Below are 21,032 nucleotides of genomic sequence, written 5' to 3'. Positions count from 1 at the left end.
TGACATGGTCAAAAAAATGTAGGCCTCCCGACATGCAACAAACACCACTGTGTTACCTTTCCTGACTTTATGCCTTCCCACTTAATGATGCTCAATTGTCCCTCCCATACACACAGAGCATAAGACAAAGAAAACAAAGAAAAACAAACAAATGGCTCTTACAATGAGTCTTTGTTATAATAAAGCCTATTATTATTATTATTATAATTGTTATAATGAGGGAAGTAATGTACTGCTACTGACTGTAAACAGCGCCCACTGCTGGTAGAAACGCTGTGTGACCGGGGAAGGCTGGACTAAAAAGCGGTAGGGTTGCCAGATGTGGTACTAGGCTTCACATACACACAGCGATCGAAAGTTCAATTAAAAGACGTGTCGAAGTGTATCTTTACAACAAGTCAATTACGCGAGTAGTAGTTTGAGCTTATTCGAAAACTAAATTAGGGGAAAACGAGTCGTTGTCTCTATTATCTGAAATGTGTAAAAGGAGCTGATCCTCCTTCGGGGGGGTTGGGGGTGGATGAATCCACCAAAAACCTGGCAACCCCCACCATAACCAGACGTCAGTGGTCTGCGGATGCTGCTAGCTCCAGTGAGCTAACCGCCGAGGAGCCGCCGCCGACAACAACACATCCACACGCGGCGTGGAAACACGACACGGACCCGCGGAACTGCGCGACACACGAAACAGTGGCGAGACGCGGTTCGACTCGGTGAGTGCGATTCAACCACGCACACGACATTTAGCACACAGACACTTAGCGTTGCTAGCTTAGCTAACCGCTGTGTACATGTGAGACGAAATAGCCATTAGCATGTCTCCGTGTTTACTACAGGCGAAGTGCAGCAGACATCGACTCGAGCTTCGGAATTGTTTTGTGTCATCCACTGACGACCACACTCACGATGCACCGCCAGCTAATGTGCTGCTAACGCTTGGCAACGCTTATGCTAATGAAACATCGGCGGAGCTACATGGATTCCTTTCCTCTTTTGTTTTCTATCTTTTGTTTTTTTTTGTACATAATTAACTCACTCGTTATTGTGATAATTTTTAATATTCAGTCTTGTGAGTAAAGGTTGTGAAGGTTGGTGTTTAAATCCTGCTGACACCAGATCTTTTTATTCACACACTAATGTAAACAATGGGCATTGAGACGTGAGTGTTTGTGTGTGTGTGTGTGTGTGTGTGTGTGTGTGTTGTAGTGTGTGTGTGTTGTAGTGTGTCTGTGTCTGTATTGTAGTGTGTGTGTGTGTGTGTTGTAGTGTGTCTGTGTCTGTGTGTGTGTTGTAGTGTGTGTGTGTTGTCGTGTGTGTGTGTTGTAGTGTGTGTGTGTGTGTGTGTTGTAGTGTGTTTATATTGTAGTGTGTGTGTGTGTGTGTGTGTGTGTGTATTGTAGTGTGTGTGTGTGCGTGCGTGTGTGTGTGTGTGTGTTTGTGTATTGTTGTGTGTGTGTGTTTGTGTATTGTTGTGTGTGTGTGTTTGTGTATTGTTGTGTGTGTGCATTGTAGTGTAGTGTGTGTGTGTGTGTGTGTGTGTGTGTGTGTGAAGTGTAGTGTGTGTGTGTGTATTGTATTGTATTGTAGAGTGTGTGTGTGTGTGTGTGTGTGTGTGTGTGTGTGTGTGCGCGCGCACATTGCAGTGTGTGTGTGCGTGTAGTGTATTGTGTGTGTCTCTGTGTGTGTGTGTGTGTGTGTGCGTGTGTCTGTGTGTGTTGGGTTCAACGAGTTGACTATGAACACTTACACTATTAACTCTTGTCTCATCAGTGAATCATTGGATGGTGGGTTGATTTGACCTCCTTCACCCCAGTGTGAGTTTTTGAGAATGTTTTTTTTTTTCCATCTACACAACAGTCACCTTTGTTTCGTTGACTTTTGGAGGAAGGGGCGGTTTCTGACCCAACTGCTGCAATCTCTCCAGACGTTGGAGTAATTCGTTTGACTCCACTTTACCTCATCATAACCTCTGGATTTGGTGGGTGGGGGGCACTTTTACAGCTACCAATCTGCGGCCGCCCCCAGATGTTTGATGCCATTTATTGTGGCTCGCTGTTATGTTGACACAACTGGTCCCAGCCTGTCCCTTTACAGCCCCGTCCTAAAAGCAACCGAGAGTGTTTTCACAGCCCCTTTGGTCTGACGCAGTAGTGAAGTGATTGGCTGTATTGTTTTCTCTCTCTCGCAACAAGGCAGGGATCCTGCCCTGAGCCGGAACTAGTGATTGAACTGCCTCCTCCTCCTTGTCAGAGCAGACCGGCCATGGGGCTTTTTTTAATTAGATCGTCTACTCTGCCCCCGCAGCGCTCGTCTAGGGTAGGCCCATATCTGAGGTTTTTATCTACTATATCATTAGGGGGGTGGGGGACATGTGACCACACACGTAACATGAAATAGTAAGCACGGGGGGGTTCTCAGTAACTGAAGTTCTACCCTGCGCGGTTACTTAACTGTCACCAAAGCCTTTTTTCACCATGTTTACTGTATGTGAGTCAGACCGAGTGGAACAGTTCACTCCTCTGCACTTTGGGCACTTTCCAACATTGTGCATATCTTGAGCAGCACGGGGCAAAAGACGTTAGAGACATCTGTAGACACATCTGTACCAGCTGTATATGTTGGCTGGGGATTTCTCATGACTGACCATAATTTCCTTCTGATACACATCGGAATTCTGCGAGCGTAGATGTATATGAGCATAACATTAGCATATTGTCCTTAAGCCATTAACCTGAAAAACCTGCTATAATAAGTAGTTGTTTTTTTTTTAGATAAAATACGATGAGATGTTCCCTTTATTGATTCCTGTAGGGGAAATTAAAAAATTTGACACAGCAGCACAGAAGTGTAGCAGTAAATGTAATACAAAAATAAAATAAGAGAAACTAAGGTAAATAAGATAAAATAGAAATACTTTACAATAACAAATACTTTATATAATAACAAGACACTCTGGACTCCCAGTGTGACACAAATCCTGCTTATGTACATTCTTTATATTTATGTCTTCATCTTGAATAGTTTTGCTGTCGTTATATTTGTTACATTTTTATTTCTTATATTTTGTAAGAGGTGTTGTGTGCCTGATACATGCTACTGCTGCTGTAACACCGGAATTTCCCAGTTTGGGATCAATAAAGGCCCCTGTCTGCCTGTCTGTCTGTCTGTCTGCCTGCCTGTCTGTCTGCCTGTCTGCCTGCCTTCCTTGCCTGCATGTCTGTCTGTCTGTCTTTCTGCCTTTCTGCCTGTCTGCCTGTCTGTCTGCCTGTCTGTCTGTCTGCCTGTCTGCATGTCTGTCTGCATGTCTGTCTGCATGTCTGTCTGCATGCATGCATGTCTGTCTGCCTGTCTGCATGTCTGCCTGCATGTCTGCATGTCTGCCTGTCTGCCTGTCTGCCTGTCTGCCTGTCTGCCTGTCTGTCTTTCTGTCTTTCTGCCTGTCTGCCTGTCTGCCTGTCTGCCTGTCTGCCTGTCTGTCTTTCTGCCTGTCTGTCTGCCTGCATGTCTGCATGTCTGCATGTCTGCCTGTCTGCCTGTCTGCCTGTCTGCCTGTCTGCCTGTATGTCTGTCTTCACCATGGCTGTAGCTCATAGTAATTGTGCCAACGGTTTTCATGTAGCACACAACAAGCACTCGGTTGATTGATGGCGTGTGAAATGTGTTTTTGTTCTATGATGGGAGCGTTTGATTTGAACGACAGCCAGACAATAGAGTCAAGAAAAATGGACTACAGGCCCACACGCCCACACACACACACACACACACACACACACACACACTTACACACACCTGCATAGATGTGGCACTCAGCTCTGAAACATGTTGCACACGTTCCTGAAACAAATAGATTAGTTTCTTGTTGGTAGCTAGTGTGTCTGTTGTTGTGTGTTTTATTACTTGCTTGGGGGGTGGGGGGGGGGAAACTTTCCTGTACCAGAGGGGGGGGGGGGGGGGGGGGGGGGGGGGGTCGGTGTGTTAAAGAGTCATATATATCACACACAGGTGCTTGGGCGGTCGAGGCAGCATAACTGGTTGTTGATGTGCTGGTTGGTGCACGATAAGTTTGATGAGTTAGCTCGTGGCTGAAATGTAATAATTGACGGAGTGGATTCTGATTAAGGAAGACGGAAACCGTGGATGTCTTAATCAAAGGTATTTATTATAAGAGCTCAATATTGAGGAGACTTCCGGTTCGCTACAGAGATCAACAGGTTCAAAGTGTTTGGCGTCCCAAGATAGTCTCCCCGTCCCTGGTCTCTGTAGTGTATTTAGCTTGCCATAGATAAGATGACCTTGCTTGGTGCCTGAGAAGACTCATCTTAAGAGTTTCTCAGGGGAGGATAGACGAAAATTCCTCAACAGTGGCGTGTCGGCTACATGCTGACTGGGCTCACTGGGTCTTGTGGTTGGTTGTTGATGTTGTTGCCATGCCATCCTTGCAGGTGAGATAAAGTTTCTATCTCGGTGTACGTGCTCTTATCTATTAACAGGGGTTGTTTTCCCAGAGAACAACATACGGCCTCATCATGAGGAAGGAGTGGTGACTAAAAATCCTCATTCTACAGCTACACCTCCCTCCCTTCCTTTCTTCCCCCCGGTAAAGCAGAGGAAACACTCCTTTCTCTTAACAGCATGAGGGCATAGAAAAATAGAAACAAAACCTGTGTGACTAACCTTAATGTTGTATAGGGTTAGAAAATAAACCCATTTGTTTTGGGGGCGTTCAAGAGACTTAATGAAATTTTGATGGAATGATGTTGGAAGTATATCAAGTGATAAGATAAGACATATCTTTATTCGTCCCACAATGGGGAAATTGGGTCGTTACAGCAGCAAAGTGGACAGAATATAGCAGAAATAGCAGAATATAGAAAAGTGTAAAGTTTGTAATATCTTAATAACACAAGCGTCCGTGGACAAATTAGCATTAAAACACAACCCGTTTTCCAGAGTTTGCCGTTCACTCCGGGACAGACGCATTCACAACAGCATCATTCCAACATTTTTTTGAACATTCATGCGAGGGGTGGCTCCTGGGAAGAGAGCAGGACAAGTTCTGGAAAATGCCAAGAGCAACATCTGCGGACATTTGCGTTCTCACATACAGCCCCTCCGGAAAATTTCGGGAAATCGACAGGACTTTCAGTGCATGTCTAAAAGCAGCTTATGTTTTTGGCATTTACCGTATTTATTTGTAGAAATCAATTGATTTCCAGTTGTTATATTGAATTATTATTATCATGTATTTACTGTGACTCAATTTATATTAATAATTTAGTGTTGAATTTAGAATATCCACTAGAGGGCACCCCCCGGTGGCACCCCAGGGTTTTTATTAAAGATAGTTATAGATATTTTCATCATTCTTCAATATTGATTGTTGGGCACTGGCCTCAAAACAACTGTATTGTTTTGCTACCACAGCTGTGAAACAAATGGAGACTTGATTCCACATCCAGAGACAATGTGTTTTATTTTTACAGGCTGAAAAAAAAATCAATTTGCCATCGATCTTGAGTGATGCGCATTCATTTTTCTCGGTGTGGTCGTGAGTTTCAGAATTGTTCAGTTACTCTTCGGCTTCTTGTTCCACCTTATTGTTTTTGTGCTACACTCATGTACTTAAACTTGAATGTACAGTTTATGTTCTAACTTTTCATTTTTGTTTGCTTCGTCTCTTTTTCTCTCAGCGCTCTACTGGAAACTCTCAGTCGACACCAGCAGCAGCATCCTCCATCACTGCTCCAGCACTCCTCCCTCCGTCCCGTCCATCCACTGCTCCGACTGGTTGCTTCCTCTAGCTCTCAACATGGCAGCTGTGTTCCTACTCAGGCGGTGCCACTGACCTCCACCCTGGACGACCACCATGGAGAGAAAACGCAGAAAGAAATTAATTTAGCTGCGCGGGCTGTTTGCAGTATGGACTCATTTTTAGAGCTCTGGACCTGAAATGCTCAGTCCCCTCCCCGGACCCTGATCCAGGTTTTAGCTGCTCCTTTTTTCATCTGACCCAGCAGACCTGCTGCTCAACGTTAAAGGGGGTCCTGGCCCAAACTCACGGTCCGCGATACTTCACAACTCAAAATGCTCCTGGTTCCCATGTGGGCGTCTGTGCTCGTGGGGCTGCTGTTGGGAGTTTTTCTGCCTGTGGTGGGGATGGAGCCAATGGGTGAGGGCAGATCTGACCCTGAACACACCCCCGACTCAGAGCCCCTCCCCTCGTCGTCGCCCGGCTCCAACTGCTCCCATTTAACCGTGAAGCTGGAGTTCTCCACCAAGGTCGTGGAACATGGTAAGGAATTGGGAGAACTGGTGTGGTTATGTGGTATATATTTTAATATATTAACTTAAAAGTGCAGGTATTGTTCTGATGTCAATGTGTAACACACACCCAATCCTGCAAGTCTGTGTCCTTCATACTATACAGTATTCAGTATTATATGAATATGCATAAAGGAATGAAGACCTGGCCAGTTCCTCCTGTGTGGAAAGCAGGAAAAACGAGTCCTCATCTGTCTGAGAATGGAATAAGAAACGTATGATGCCTTCACATGCTAGTCGGAAGATCCTACTTCCCACTGAAGTTGGAATTCCGAAAATGTAAAGTGCTTTGTTGTTGGTATGAATTAATTAAACAAAATAAGATGTTGTCACAGAAGGAACACAAATGTACACCACGCTACCAGACTATAGTCCATTTGTCATGGTTACAACGATAAATAGCATTGGTCTATATCAAGTTAACAGTATATAAATAAATAAAGTTTAACATTTTATATACAAACAACTAATATTTGTTGCACTGTAAAAAAGAAAAGAAAAAAAAATTAAGTACCATCCATTACTGAATCTGTTCCTCTTCTCTGCCATGTTGAAAGGTTCTGGGAACTCAGGTATCAATAGTAACTTGACTTCCAGTTCATGTGCAATTTCCAAGTCGACAACTCGTATTTACCATAATTCCGATACCACATGAAGGCAGTGTTAATACAATACCTGATGGAAAACACCTAAATAACATTTTTTATTCATAAGAACTAACAAGAGCCCCTTTTTTCTTTTCTGATCATTTTTCACATTTTAACACTTGGGAGATTTTGTGTTTTTTTATGTTTTTTTTCAAGTATCCATTTTGTTTTGCTTAATCCCTCTTTGTCACTGTGGATGTGCTTTAATTGGACTGTGGCTCCAGTGAATTGTTTCTGATTGTCCCCATCACTCTCCCTTCTCCCTGGTCTTATCTTCCCCAGAGTACATCGTGGCATTCACAGGCTACTTCTCGGCCAAAGCTCGCAGCCTCTACATCAGCAGCGCCCTGCGGAACACCGGCGACGGAGCGCTGGAGTGGCACATCGTTCCCAGAGAAAACCCGGCCTCCGACTTCCCCAGCGACTTCGAGCTGGTCCACATCCGTCAGGCTCCGCCAGGCGGGCTGCTCAACCTGGAGGACCACCCTTATATCAAGAGGGTCACGCCGCAACGCAAAGTGTTCCGCACGCTGAAATACTCTCCCTGTAAGTGGGAAAAAAAGCATCAGAGTGTCTTATGAGCTTGTCATGTCTAGCCAGGAAATGTAAAACTCTGAAAAGATTCAGACGGCTGTTTGTCTGCTGCACTTCACTGAATATCTCTTTGTTTGTCGAGTCAGAGGACACGTTTCTGTCTCCACTGTGTTTGTGCTGGAGAAAAAGGATTGTATATCTTAAAAGTGAAGTGCAGGCCAAAGTGGGGGTGTCGATGCAGTGTGATAGTGGGGGATGGGAGGAAGGACAGAGAATGCCTGTGTTTGCTCAGGGGGGTAAGTGAGTCAGGATGGTGGGGCTTGTCTGGACAAGGGGGGGTACACGCCCTGCGCCTGGCACTGGATGAAAGACTTCACTGTGCCACCACCAGTCTGCGTCTGTATACACAAGCTGTATCAATATGGAGGCCATGTTTCTTCAAAAGAAACAATGAAAATATAATTGCTGTGTCTTATACGTCTTTAATTAAAAACTTAAATATGATCAGTCTGCCTCGGAGGGGCGATGCGCAACCTGCACACGTTGTATATGAAACTGCAGTGTTTTACATTAGTTACCCAAACTGTGGCGGTAGTAGTGATATGAAAATGTCTTTCAAAACATCAAAGATCTCTAATTTAGTCATTTGTGCTCTTGTGTCATTGTAGAGCTGTGCACAGCGCTCTTTGCCCTGCGTTCACTCACTTACTCTCTCTCTCTCTCACGCACACATAGACCGTCTGTCACAGTCGGATTGACCAATCGGCAGCACTGGGAGAAATTGAGTGGCCCGTTAAAACATCCATACATTTTTTTTACCACCCTCGGTCGGCAGGCAGGTTTTAGCAAAAAATGTATTTGTGTGAACATGAAGTAGCTTCCTAATGAGGTGACATCTTTTTTCCCTTTCCTACCAGTTATTTTCCTCATTAGAAAGCTACTATTAGGAAGAAAGAGATTAAAAAAAAAAAGTAAGGGTGAGAAATTACTTGAAATGAGGGATCAGGACGTGATGATCATCATAAAGGGTCCGTCCCCTTTTCCCCTCTACTTTTTAGGGCTGTTTGAAGAGGTTTGAAGGGGTAGATAACCCCTACCCCTTGATCTTCTAAAGAAATGGGACGCCCTACATAACGCGGGATCGCACAAAATGGAGGAGTAAGGTCAAGTGTGGGGGGGATGGTACCGACCCGAAGTAAACAGAAGATGTTAGTGTCTGCAGGAGGAGCTGAACTGGCAGCCGGCAGTAACGGTCCATGTTGATTAGACGGGCACTGACCTTTTGTCGTTATGTAGTAAACTGAAAGATGGATTTTGTCTCTAACCTAAGTAATTGAACACCATTTTCCTTTGCAACAAACCTCTGCTGTTAACACGACTGTCCTTCTCCGTAGCACCTGAACCTGCCGCGCCCTGCAATGCCACCCGCGGGCAGTCGTGGCAATCCTCCCGCCCCTTCAGACGAACCAGCCTGTCGCTGGGTTCGGGCTTCTGGCACGCCACAGGGCGCCACTCCAGCCGGCGTCTGCTGCGGGCCATTCCCCGCCAAGTGGCTCAGATCCTGCAGGCAGACGTCCTCTGGCAGATGGGACACACCGGTAAGAAACTTGACCGTTGACTTCTTCGCTGCGAAAAAACATCTGCTTCAGAATTTTCTAAATTCATCTTTTAATCTTGTGTTGGCAGGTTCTGGCGTGAAGGTTGCAGTGTTTGATACGGGCCTGAGTGAGAAGCACCCACATTTTAGGAATGTGAAAGAGAGGACCAACTGGACCAATGAGAAGACACTGGACGATGGTGAGGAAGAGCGTTGACGTTCAGCATGATGATAAAGGCCTCGATGATGATGATTGGTGCTAATATCACACAGTGTGTGTGGGTGTGTTTGAGAGCCAAAAAGAGACTGAGAAGAAGAATAATAATCAACCTCTTGTACTGTTTTTTTCCAGGCCTGGGTCATGGTACATTTGTGGCTGGGGTGATAGCCAGTATGAGGGAGTGTCAGGGCTTTGCCCCAGACTCAGAGCTGCACATCTTCAGAGTGTTCACCAACAACCAGGCACGTACATGTCCTCACCATCACAATCAGTTGTATTTGGGAAACAAATGCACAAAAGTGCTTTAAAAGTAAGTTTTAGATACAAGGTGAAGGAAAAAGTACAACATTTGTGTTTTGGTGACTTACAGGAGAAGTTGCCATTCTTTTATGCTATGCTAAGCTAACTGACTGCTGGCTGTAGTTTCAAACTTGATTGGACAAACAAGAGACTTGGTTTCAAACTTCTAATCAAAATCCAAGGCTGCTCTTTATTTAATTTCTGCACCAGTGCAGCTTCTCTCAAATAAGATTTAAACCGTTTTTTGAATGTAACGTTTTTGTCTCGTCACGTGCCAGGTGTCGTACACCTCCTGGTTCCTGGATGCGTTCAACTACGCCATTCTGAAGAAGATCGATGTTCTGAATCTCAGCATCGGGGGGCCTGACTTCATGGACCACCCGTTTGTTGATAAGGTGACAGAGCCACGTACAGTCAGCATCCTGTTAAGATTTGGCTAAAGTGATATTTAATCAGGTTAAACAAATGTGAGCAAATGTTTAAGTTACACCCTCTGCACAAATTGGTGATGTCAGTTTGAACAGGTCAAACCAGGTGCATGACAACGTTTTAACTCTGCTCTTAAGTGTTCGCTGCTCAGAGTTGAGCACGGGACAACGTGCCATCTGCTGCATTAAACACTGTATGTTAAAATATCTAATTTTCTCTTTACAAATTGTCAGCAAGAAAAATATTTTTCCTGATTACTGTGTGTGTCACGTATTTGAACGAGGAAAGAGTGTGGATCAGAAGTGTGAAGAAAGTTTGCTTGTCTAGACAACACTTGTGGCTCTAGAAACTTTTAGACAAAACTCTAGCAAAGTCTATCGACTGTATATTGTCAATATGTCTTTTTTCAGGAGAGTAAATCAAAAGTACTAATTAAATATAACTCATATGCCAATTCAGCTGACTTCTCTTTTGACCTTCAGGTGTGGGAGCTGACCGCCAACAGAGTGATCATGGTCTCTGCTATCGGCAACGATGGACCTCTGTATGGGTACAATCACCATTCATATTAATAATAGAAGGTTAAGAAGACACTTATCACTTATTGTAGGTATTTTTTCACTTGTAGAATCATTTCTCTGTTGTTGTTTTTTAATGAAATCCATTTTTTGTTGCACTAAAATGCTGACTTCCTCGACACCACTTAGCCCTTTTAATTATCCAAACAACCCCCAAGGCTGCGGTTTTATGACCCAGCTGAATATCTGCTGACTCTTCCTCCTGAATAAAACATCATTAAAAGGACAAAACGGGGGAAGAGCAACTCCTTTTTGTTTGCACTTTTAATATCCTACTGTGTTCTGTTCCTTAATGTCTTGTAAACTAAAGTCACTGTCTTTCGCTCTCAGCACCCTGAACAACCCCGCAGACCAGATGGACGTGATCGGAGTCGGAGGGATCGACTTTGAGGACAACATTGCTAGGTTTTCGTCAAGAGGCATGACCACCTGGGTGAGTGACTGCAGCAGGAAATATGGAATATCATTTATCAGTTTCAGAGCAGACATCTGCCTCAGAGATCTCCTCTCCTGCTTCTTTTGAGCTAGTCGACCCGTAATGTAATGCTCCTGATCCCTGATCCCTCATCCACATCCCATCAGCCAGTCGCTGTAGATTCACCGTCATAGTCCGAAGCAGACGTCTCCTCTGGCATCTTATTAAGACTTCACTCTGATCCAGACAGTCGCCCTCACTCAGCCTCTCCCGTCTCGTAACCTGAAAGCATCAAAAACATTTAAGATCTTTTTTCTCTCCCTCTTTTCTAGTCATTTTTGCTTTCTGCTCATTCTCTTGCTTCTTTATCTGTTGGGTCATCATCACATACACAGTCAACTAGAGCTGCAACAGTTAAGCGATAAGTAATCGACTACTAAATTAATCAGCAACTATTTTGATAATCAATTAATGGGTTCAAGTAGCTTTTATGGGGGGGGCTCAAAATTCTCTGATTTCAGCTTCTTTAATATAAATATTTCTGGTTTCTTTGCTCCTCTGTGACAGTAAACAGAATATATTTGGTGTGTGGACAAAACAAAACATCATCTTGGGTTTCGAAGAAACACAATCTACATTTTTCACCATTTTATGGACCAAACAACTAATCGAATAATCAAGAAAAATAATCAACAGATTAATTGATAATGAAAATAATCGTTAGTTGCAGCCATACTGTCAGCACCTTACGTCTGCAGTAGCAAAGCTTAGAGGGAGTCGTGTATGGTCTTACCAGTTGCTTCTCTGATTTTAGAGTATGACTTCATGCCGTAGGCGTAATGACATGAACTCAAACATAAGTGTAAGTGTGTAAAAAAAGAGCTGGTTTACATTTTAAGATTATAGCGTCAGTTATTGTTGTGCAGAAAAACAGCTGATGTGTGTGAATAAACAAGTTTGTGGCCGGAAAAACAGACGGAACTTTGAATTCTCATCTCTCCGTGCAGGAGCTGCCGGGGGGCTACGGCAGAGTGAAGCCCGACATCGTCACGTACGGTTCTGGCGTTCGCGGGTCGGGAATGAAGGAGGGATGCCGCTCCCTGTCCGGCACCAGCGTGGCCTCTCCCGTGGTGGCCGGTGCCGTCACTCTCCTGGCAAGGTCGGTATCATCATCCGGACTTTTTCTTTGTTTAGTGTCGGGTGTTTGATCTTTTTTATTGTAGCGAGAGAGAAAAAAGGCAAAGAGTCTTAAACTGTGGGATAATAATATAATAAAGGCTTGTGCCTTTAAAATGAAGAGGTCCCAATGGAACAATAGGTTTCTTACTACAAGCACAAATGTAACAGACCAAAGCTGGCTTTGATATTTATAAGATTAAGTGAACATATCATATCATAGCTGCCAAAATTTATTTTAAATGAGTCACAAAAACATTTGTCGAGTGGTGAGTCATGGGAGACTGTGGGGCTCCAGGCTGCAAGTGCAGGTGGGTTGAAAAGGAGTGTAGAAGCAGATGATACATGGGAGAATAACACTGAAACATGATGTGGTTTAATTACCTCATGTTCTGTAATTCTACCAGAGCAGAAGGTGAAATGTGTCCCGGAGGAAAGAGGCATGTCACCGACGTCTGTCACTGTCCCGTCTTTACATGAAAGGCCTCTTGTTTGCAAAGCTGTAAGTGAGCCGATTAGTGATCGACTCATGTTGCCGGGTTAAACATCCACCGTTGTTGAAAACAGGCAACTCTCCCATCTCCCGGGAGAATCACACAAACGCACGCACACACACACACACACGCACGCGCACACACACACACACACACACACACACACACACACACACACAATAACACACCTGCCCATCCTGTTTTTTTCTCCTCCTCCTGCACTGTCATGATTGAGACTTGAGGAATCAAACACTTGCTCCACGCTGACCCAGCCCTGTCCTCCTCTGTCCTCCAGCACCGTGGTGAACCGGGAGCTGGTGAACCCGGCCTCCATGAAGCAGGCCCTGATCGCGTCCGCCCGCAGGCTGCCGGGCGTCAACATGTTCGAGCAGGGCCACGGGAAACTCGACCTGATCAGAGCCTATCAGATACTCAACAGCTACAGACCTCAGGCCAGGTAAACGTCTTGGTCCTCACGGTACCTACGACGGCGTATTAGGGCCGTTGTGTGAAAAAACGAGGAGGGTAATATTTCGAGGGAAAAAATGATATTCTCTGAGAGTCTGAAATTTTACACGAAAAAAAGTCGGTAAATTGTGTTTTTGTTTTTCAAGGAACTACGTTGCTTCAGGATCACCACAGACTCTGCCGCGTGCCGTGTACTATGTCTGCAGCGGACGACCTAATCAAATTATACTTTGCAATCGGATTTAGCATAAGCATCATCCGGACGTCTGTGGTGATCCTGAAGCGATGTAGTTCCTTGAAAAATAAAACACAATTTTTCCGACTTTCTTTCATTTATTTTATATTCTATGTTCTAATCAACCCTTGATTCGCTGAATATTTGCAAAATAGTGTATAGAATTAAAAACTGCTTTCTGCCCCTTTAAATGTTGCTTTAGGGGCTTTAAGACTTTATGTGACCTCCAGTCCAATAACGTTCAGATCTTGCACTTTGTGTGTATTTACACTTTACATTAAAATGTGTTTTGTCCTAATCCAGGTACAAAAAATACCTAATAATAAGTTTGTTGGTCCTCTTCCCTCCAGTCTGTCTCCCAGCTACATCGACCTGACCGAGTGTCCCTACATGTGGCCTTACTGCTCTCAGCCCATCTACTACGGAGGAATGCCCACGATCGTCAACGTGACCATCCTCAACGGCATGGGCGTCACGGGCCGGATCGTCGACAAGGTGAGCACATGAAACAACTTCATGTTTCAGGTTCTGCTGTCAGAGGAGGACTTTCATCCTTGACTGACCCAGTTCTTGATTGTGATGAACTCTGAACTATTGAATTAAAAAAATAAATGAATGTTGCTATCCGCTGCTCAGCCCATCTGGCAGCCCTACCTCCCGCAGAACGGCGATCACATCGACGTGGCCGTCTCCTACTCTCCGGTGCTGTGGCCGTGGGCCGGCTACCTGGCCGTGTCCATCTCCGTGGCCAAGAAGGCGGCATCGTGGGAAGGGGTCGCTCAGGGTCACGTGATGGTCACGGTGGTGTCGCCCGCGGAAAACGATGTGAGTCTCTGCAGCAACTTTAAATAATAGTTAACAGTGTCTCACTGCATCACACCATTTATTTATTTATTTATTTATTATTTACCTTTCACTTTTCACCTCTTCCAGTCTGAGGCGGGCGGGGAGTTGACCTCCACGGTCAAACTGCCCATCAAGGTGAAGATAGTGCCAACTCCCCCGCGCAGCAAGAGGGTGCTGTGGGACCAGTACCACAATCTGCGCTACCCACCGGGCTACTTCCCCCGGGACAACCTCCGCATGAAGAATGACCCACTGGACTGGTGGGTTTGACTACGTTCATTTACCTTTTTTATTTTTCCTGGGTGCGTGTCCTGTCATAAACCGACTCAGTTGAATGTTTTGGATTATTTTCCAGGAATGGGGACCACATCCACACTAACTTCAGGGACATGTACCAGCACCTCAGGAGTATGGGATACTTCGTGGAGGTGCTGGGAGCTCCCATCACCTGCTTCGACGCCAGCCAGTACGGTAGGGACGCACAGACGTGTGACGACAGAATGTGAAGATTTCCACTTTTCCTAGATGATTAATAAAGTAATGGGCTGTTTGTCTCTCCAGGCACATTGTTGATGGTGGACAGCGAGGAGGAGTATTTCCCCGAAGAGATCACCAAGCTGCGGAGAGACATCGACAACGGCTTGTCGCTCATCGTCTTCAGCGACTGGTACAATACTTCAGTCATGAGGAAGGTCAAGTTCTACGACGAGAATACGAGGTATTACACTGAGCATCGATACAGAGGCTTGTGAAAAGCAAAGATACCAGAAAATATTCACATTGAAGAAGCTGAAATCATGGAATTTTGACTTCTGTTTGAACTACTCAAACCAATTAATCGATTATGAAAATAGCTGGCGATTCATTTAGTAGGCCATTACTAATCGATTAACTGTGACTCAGCGACTCAATAACTGTCACAACGTTCAGATTTGCTGAATCCTGCAGCACAGAAGCTGCTGACATCACTTTTGTCAGCAGGTCATGATGAATTTGTTTCCCCTAATAGGCCTTTAGAAGTTTCATATTTAATTTACAGAAGTATAAAATATTGCCTGCTGTTCACAGTAATGTCCGTTATAAAATATGTTTGTATCCGAATGTCGTTTTTTTTTTTACGCCTATAAACTAATGCTCACAATCCTTTTTGTGGAGGTTTAATCTCCGTCTGACATCAGCAAAAAACATAAACGAATAATTCTTCCCCCACACTTATTCATGTCCAGTTCCCATTAATTCTATTAATTCTATCATTTAGACGTAGTGTTATATTCTGCTGGAAAGTACAGAATTCATCCCTAATGATTTTCCATCATTCTAACACAGCAAGAAAAAGATGAAATGCAGAAATTTCTAAAGTGAAAGAACCAAAGATACCATGTTGGCTTTGTACCGCACAATATCACACGTGGTAAAACAGTATATACTATAGATATAAAATATATGAATGAGCCTGCAGTGCTTCATGTTTTTAAAAACATTCCCTTCATTTTTGTATTTTTCACGACCTGGATTCTGCTCGTTGCTGCAGAAATTTATAAACTGTAAAACAGAAAACAAATAACAAAATTGCAGGCGCTGCGATTCCAGAGAGACCCGATAAGTAAATGCAGAGACTAGTGTCTTCTGATCGATTGTGCTTCCTATGGAATGAGTCGCAGGAACTCGAGTGCCGTTCGTATCACAGCAGGTTCTCTCTTCTGTCTGTTTCTCTTCACATGTTGATGATCTATGTTTCCTGTTCCGTCTTCATGAGAAGGCTCAACGATTAAAAACCTCAGCAGTGTTTTAACTCCGTTCATATCCCGCCCCAAGCTGTCCCACAGTGTCCACAGAATAAAAAGTCTTGCATACAGTTAGGGCTGCAACATACGATTATTTTCATAATCGATTATTCTCTTGATTAATCGATTAGTTGTTTGATTTGATTTAGTTCACTGTCACAGAGGAGCAAAGAAACCAGAAAATATTTACATTGAAGAAGCTGAAATCAGAGAATTTTTTCCTCATAAAAACTACTTGAACCGATTAATCGATTATCAAAGTAGTTGGTGGTTAATTATTCCAGTGGTTGAGTCCTGGGGAGTGTGTGAGCCTGATTCCGTCGGATTTAAAAAAATGTTATAAACTATTTTGTTGTCATGTTTAATTATTTGCTTAATCCTTCCTCTACTACTTTCAATCTAACAACCACAATCTAACAACCTTCTGCTTGTGTAACCATCAGGCGACAGTGGATGATTTCTTGCCTGTTCATCATGCAGATGTCGACTCAATGTCTTGAATGGGTTTTTTAAATATGAATGTACCTGATGTCACTTGCAGGCAGTGGTGGATGCCCGACACAGGGGGCGCTAACGTCCCAGCTCTGAACGACCTGATCTCCGTGTGGGGGATGGCCTTCAGCGACGGGCTGTACGAGGGGGACTTCACTCTGGCCGATCACGACAGTGAGACACACATTCTCAGCATCTTCTCCTGCAAATATTCCATTGGTCATATTCAGTTTACACAAATTAAAAATTCTCTCTCTCTCTCTCTCTCTCTCTCTCTCTCTCTCTCTCTCTCTCTCTCTCTCTCTCTCTCTCTCTCTCTCTCTCTCTCTCAGTGTACTACGCCTCAGGCTGCAGTATCGCCCGTTTCCCAGAAGATGGAATCGTCATTGCCAAGAACCTAAAGGACCAAGGTACCGGCACCCGTTGTCCAAGTATTGATTCTGGCTCAGTTTATCTCCGTGTTGGCCAGTGGCCACGGGGCTTTTTAGCCTGTGGGTCTCTGCTCCAGATTTAATAATACATGTGTGTCTGTGTTTGTGTGTGTGTCTGTGTCTTTCCACAGGTCTGGAGGTGTTGAAGCAGGAGACGGCGGTGGTGGAGGGAGTTCCCATCCTCGGACTGTACCAGACGCCGTCTGACGGCGGAGGCCGCATCGCCCTGTATGGAGATTCTAACTGCATCGACGACAGCCACAGGCAGAAAGGTGACGCCTCAACATCATCAGTGTGTCATATGATGCTCTTCGTGCTTTTTGATGTTGCAGTTGAGCCGAATGAATAATATTTTGTTGTGTGTCGATGTCAGATTGTTTCTGGCTGCTCGACGCTCTGCTGCAGTACACCTCGTACAGTATGACACCTCCCAGCCTCAGCCACTCCCACAGCAGGGTGGCTCCTCCCACGGGCACCGAGCGCCCACTGCCACAGAGACTGGAAGGTGAGGAGGGGGGGAAAAACAAAATGCATAGACATGATAATATCTGTCTTCTATGTTAGTAAAATGTAAATATGATATGACAAACTGTACACAATTCCTCTTTTTTTACATTTTTGTTCTTCTGTCCTCTTTTCCGTCTTCTTTGCAGGCAACCATCTTTACCGCTACTCCAAGGTCCTGGAGGCGCACCTGGGGGACCCTAAGCCCCGCCCACTACCGGCCTGCCCCCACTTGTCCTGGGCCAAGCCGCAGCCCGTGAACGAGACGGCCCCCAGGTTAGATCTGCTCACACACTCGTATCTCAAACTACTTCTGTCATTATGTCTACATCAGTGAAGCAAGTGGCCATTTTAAAAAGAAGAAGAAGTCTGAGTTTCCCACATCTCGTCTTGTTCCTCTACAAATCCAGATAATCACAATAAAGTGTTTTTTGTTTGTGCAGAATGCTGTTGTCAACATGTTATTAATGTTTCCCTCAGTCAGACAATGATATAAATACAGGAATATTTGCCAGCAGAGGGAAGACATGAAGTTTAAAGGGGCAGTTAGCGATTTTTAATCCAATACACTTTTTATAAAACTCAGCGAATATATCCTCACGGACGTCTAGCTGTCGGTTCTGTGTGCACGCAACAACAACCAACAATCTTTCAACCTTCCAACCTGCCACCAGAGTGAACCAGGTGCTATAGTCAAACACTCTTTTCTCTGTGTCTCTCCCCCTCGTGACCTCAGTAACCTGTGGAAGCACCAGAAGCTTCTCTCCATCGACCTGGACAAGGTGGCTCTGCCCAACGCGAGGGCGTACCGGCCCCAGGTCAGACCCCTGTCCCCCGGGGAGAGCGGGGCCTGGGACATTCCTGGAGGTAACTCGCGCTTCACAGTTATTTCGTTTTTAAAACGCTTTAGAAACGCTGCGCAGTTTGAAATGTCCCCAGTTTGTAGGATAGAGTTGGTTTCCGTATTGTGACCTCTGCCCCTCCGCCCCTTCAGGGATAATGCCCGGTCACTACAACCAGGAAGTGGGCCAGACCATCCCGGTGTTCGCCTTCCTGGGCGCGATGGTGGTCCTGTCCTTCTTCGTGGTCCAACTCACCAAGGCCAAGAGCAAACCCAAGCGCAGGAAACCTCGCATCAAGCGGCCCATGTACCTCCAGCAGGCGATGACGACGACCACCACCACCACCACGACCGGGAAAAACCCCACGGTTTGACCGGGGGAACCGCCGCCGGATGGAGGCGCTGGGTTTTCACCTCTGGAACTGGACAACTGGTGTTGCAAAGCAACATGGGAGTTTGGGAATTCTTGACGGCTGTTGAACTGGAGCCTGTCGGACGTCTGACGGAGGCTCGAACAGTTTCTGTGCCTCTCGTTTCCTCGAGGCCGTTTGTGTGTTTGTGGAATAATGAACAGAATCAGACAGTGTAACACAAACTGATGTAAAACACACACGCTACACATCTGGCTCTAAAAGAAAGGGAAAAAAAAGCCAGCTCCAGACAGAAATCATGTCCACATGTTCCTTCTCTCTTCTCTTTGACCAAACTGTTTTTCTTTATGAATGAAAATTGTATGCCTTTTTTCTATTTATTGAATTTGTTCGTACCCTGAAACACGTAATCGGACACACACACACACACTAAAATACATCACATACTGTAATGGAGTTGCCAATAGACAATGACAGAAACACACACACACACACACGCCATCATGTTTCCAACACTAAGACCAGTGGACGATCAGTTTTCTTCTCCTCTGTCGTCGTCAGCCAGCCGTCGTCGTTTGGTTTCCTTCCTACATCTGTTTTTTTTTTTTAAATCAAGGTTTATTCTTTTCATCATTTTTTATTTTTATTTTCTATAAAAATGAACTGTGGCATCGTGTTGACAAACGCTCCATCATGAGATCATGGTCGACAAAGAAGCATTGACGGACTCGTTCAAATATATCTCATCAATTAAAAAAAGAAAGCATTATCAACGTGGCCTGATTTTCTCATTGGTTTGTGGAACTTTTTTACTTACTATATTTTTTCATCTGGCAACAATGATTCTCGTTTCTCCGGTGCACGGCCGTGTGATGTTCCAATAATGTCCAGAGTTGAGTGGAAGCTTGTGAGGATGAACACATCTCGCTCCGCCCAAAACTACAACAAACAAAAAAACCAATGATCCCAACTGTAGCGTAAAGACAAAAGGTGCGTGCGTGTGTGTGATCATCTACCTGGACGTCCTGAAGATTTACGTTTTGTCACGAAGAGCTTGCTGTACATGTATATAGGGCTGCAACTAACGATTATTTTCATAAGCGATGAAGATGTAGATTTTTTTTTCGATTAATCGATCAGTACTGTTTTTACATTTCTTCTTTCATAAAAACTACCTGAACCGATTAATCGATTATCAAAATAGTTTGGCGATTAATTTAGTAATCGATTACCAATACATTTACTGTTGCACCTCTGCACATGTCGACTGGATTTAACAGAATTATTTATCCAGTCAACGATGAGAAATAACTTTTCACTGCCGAATCCCCCCCCCAAAAAAAGCAGAGGTTAAAGTTGAGATGAGCTGATAACTTTTCCCTCTGCAGGTTGGTATATTCACATTTCACACCGCGTCTCCTCCATCGACTATGCAGAAGTAATAATTGCATTCCTTTCTGTTGACTTATCGTAGATGGAGCGGCCTCATTGCTCGGGGGTTTAGTGTTGGTGGTGGGGCTGGACTCAGTGATGCAGGTTGATTTCATCAGGGGTGATGAGGTGCGTCGGTGCGCTCGCTGGGTCTGAGCCTCGGCTCCTTATCCGGGGCCTAATGCGCCAGATCAGCCTGTGAATCTGTCACTCGTCCTTGTGGATGACGGCCCCCACGGGAGGAAACTAATCTCCGCTCAAGAACCTTGGGAAAATGGGAACTTAACCCCCTCGCCCTACAGCTGCTCTAACAAGATTTGGGAAAAGCCGGTGGCGAGTGGGGGTCACATGCCCCTTCTCCCCCTCCGCGGTTCCCAGATGCCCGGACTTCCTGTCGGGGCCAATCAGGTCGGCGGCGCCACGTCCTGGGAGGAGCCCACCAGACTCACCGGTTCCTCCCTCGTCATATGTCCCACCACCAGCCTGTACCTGTCCCCGTCCTCTGTCCACTAGAGTCTGTGTCGTCATGAGAGTCTCCTGCTCCCCCTCCTCGTCTGTCTCCTCACCTGTCCACACGCCCCCAGTGGTGCCCCCAGAAGTTTTTCACGGTGGGGGGGGGGCAGATGGGGCGACTGAAAATCTCAGGGTGGCTCGCCAAAAGCAAAAGCCACAACTGAACTTCAGGAATTCTAATTTGCCGTTGTAGTTTATTAAGAGTGTATGGGGGCCCTTGACGGCGCCACTGCACGCCCCGCCCCCTTTTCGTCAGTCGTCGTCGTCCTCCTCGTCCCCTTCATCCCCTTCCTCAGGGCCGAGACTCAAAATCGGCGCTGGCTTTTTTTTTGTTGTTGAAAGGAGTCGTGTGACTGGAGTTCACATGATTTGGAATCGAAGCAGACTCCAGACGACTTTAAGACT

General features: G+C 45.2%; 1 protein-coding gene across 2 annotated transcripts; it reads left to right on the top strand.

Moving 5' to 3' along the window:
- Positions 1-547: 547 nt before the first annotated feature.
- mbtps1 (membrane-bound transcription factor peptidase, site 1) lies at positions 548-19,456 on the top strand. Of its 2 annotated transcripts, XM_035642132.2 has the most exons (24): positions 548-713; positions 1,771-1,814; positions 5,691-6,292; positions 7,251-7,514; positions 8,897-9,100; positions 9,189-9,299; positions 9,452-9,561; positions 9,898-10,014; positions 10,531-10,598; positions 10,957-11,059; positions 12,049-12,200; positions 13,007-13,168; positions 13,765-13,909; positions 14,051-14,239; positions 14,348-14,520; positions 14,616-14,731; positions 14,822-14,978; positions 16,586-16,710; positions 16,869-16,946; positions 17,099-17,239; positions 17,341-17,472; positions 17,621-17,747; positions 18,208-18,338; positions 18,466-19,456. In XM_035642132.2, exons 3-24 carry the CDS (start codon positions 6,085-6,087, stop codon positions 18,684-18,686), a joined length of 3,234 nt encoding a protein of 1,077 aa, XP_035498025.1. In that variant the 5' UTR covers positions 548-713; positions 1,771-1,814; positions 5,691-6,084; the 3' UTR covers positions 18,687-19,456. The 2 variants fall into 2 exon arrangements, with proteins under 2 accessions (XP_035498025.1, XP_035498024.1); XM_035642131.2 differs by lacking the exon at positions 1,771-1,814.
- The last annotated feature ends 1,576 nt before the right edge of the window (positions 19,457-21,032 follow it).

The sequence above is a fragment of the Scophthalmus maximus genome, chromosome 7 (assembly GCF_022379125.1).
Source record: "Scophthalmus maximus strain ysfricsl-2021 chromosome 7, ASM2237912v1, whole genome shotgun sequence".
Taxonomy (NCBI): domain Eukaryota; kingdom Metazoa; phylum Chordata; class Actinopteri; order Pleuronectiformes; family Scophthalmidae; genus Scophthalmus; species Scophthalmus maximus.
This window is presented reverse-complemented; position numbering and strand designations above follow the sequence as displayed.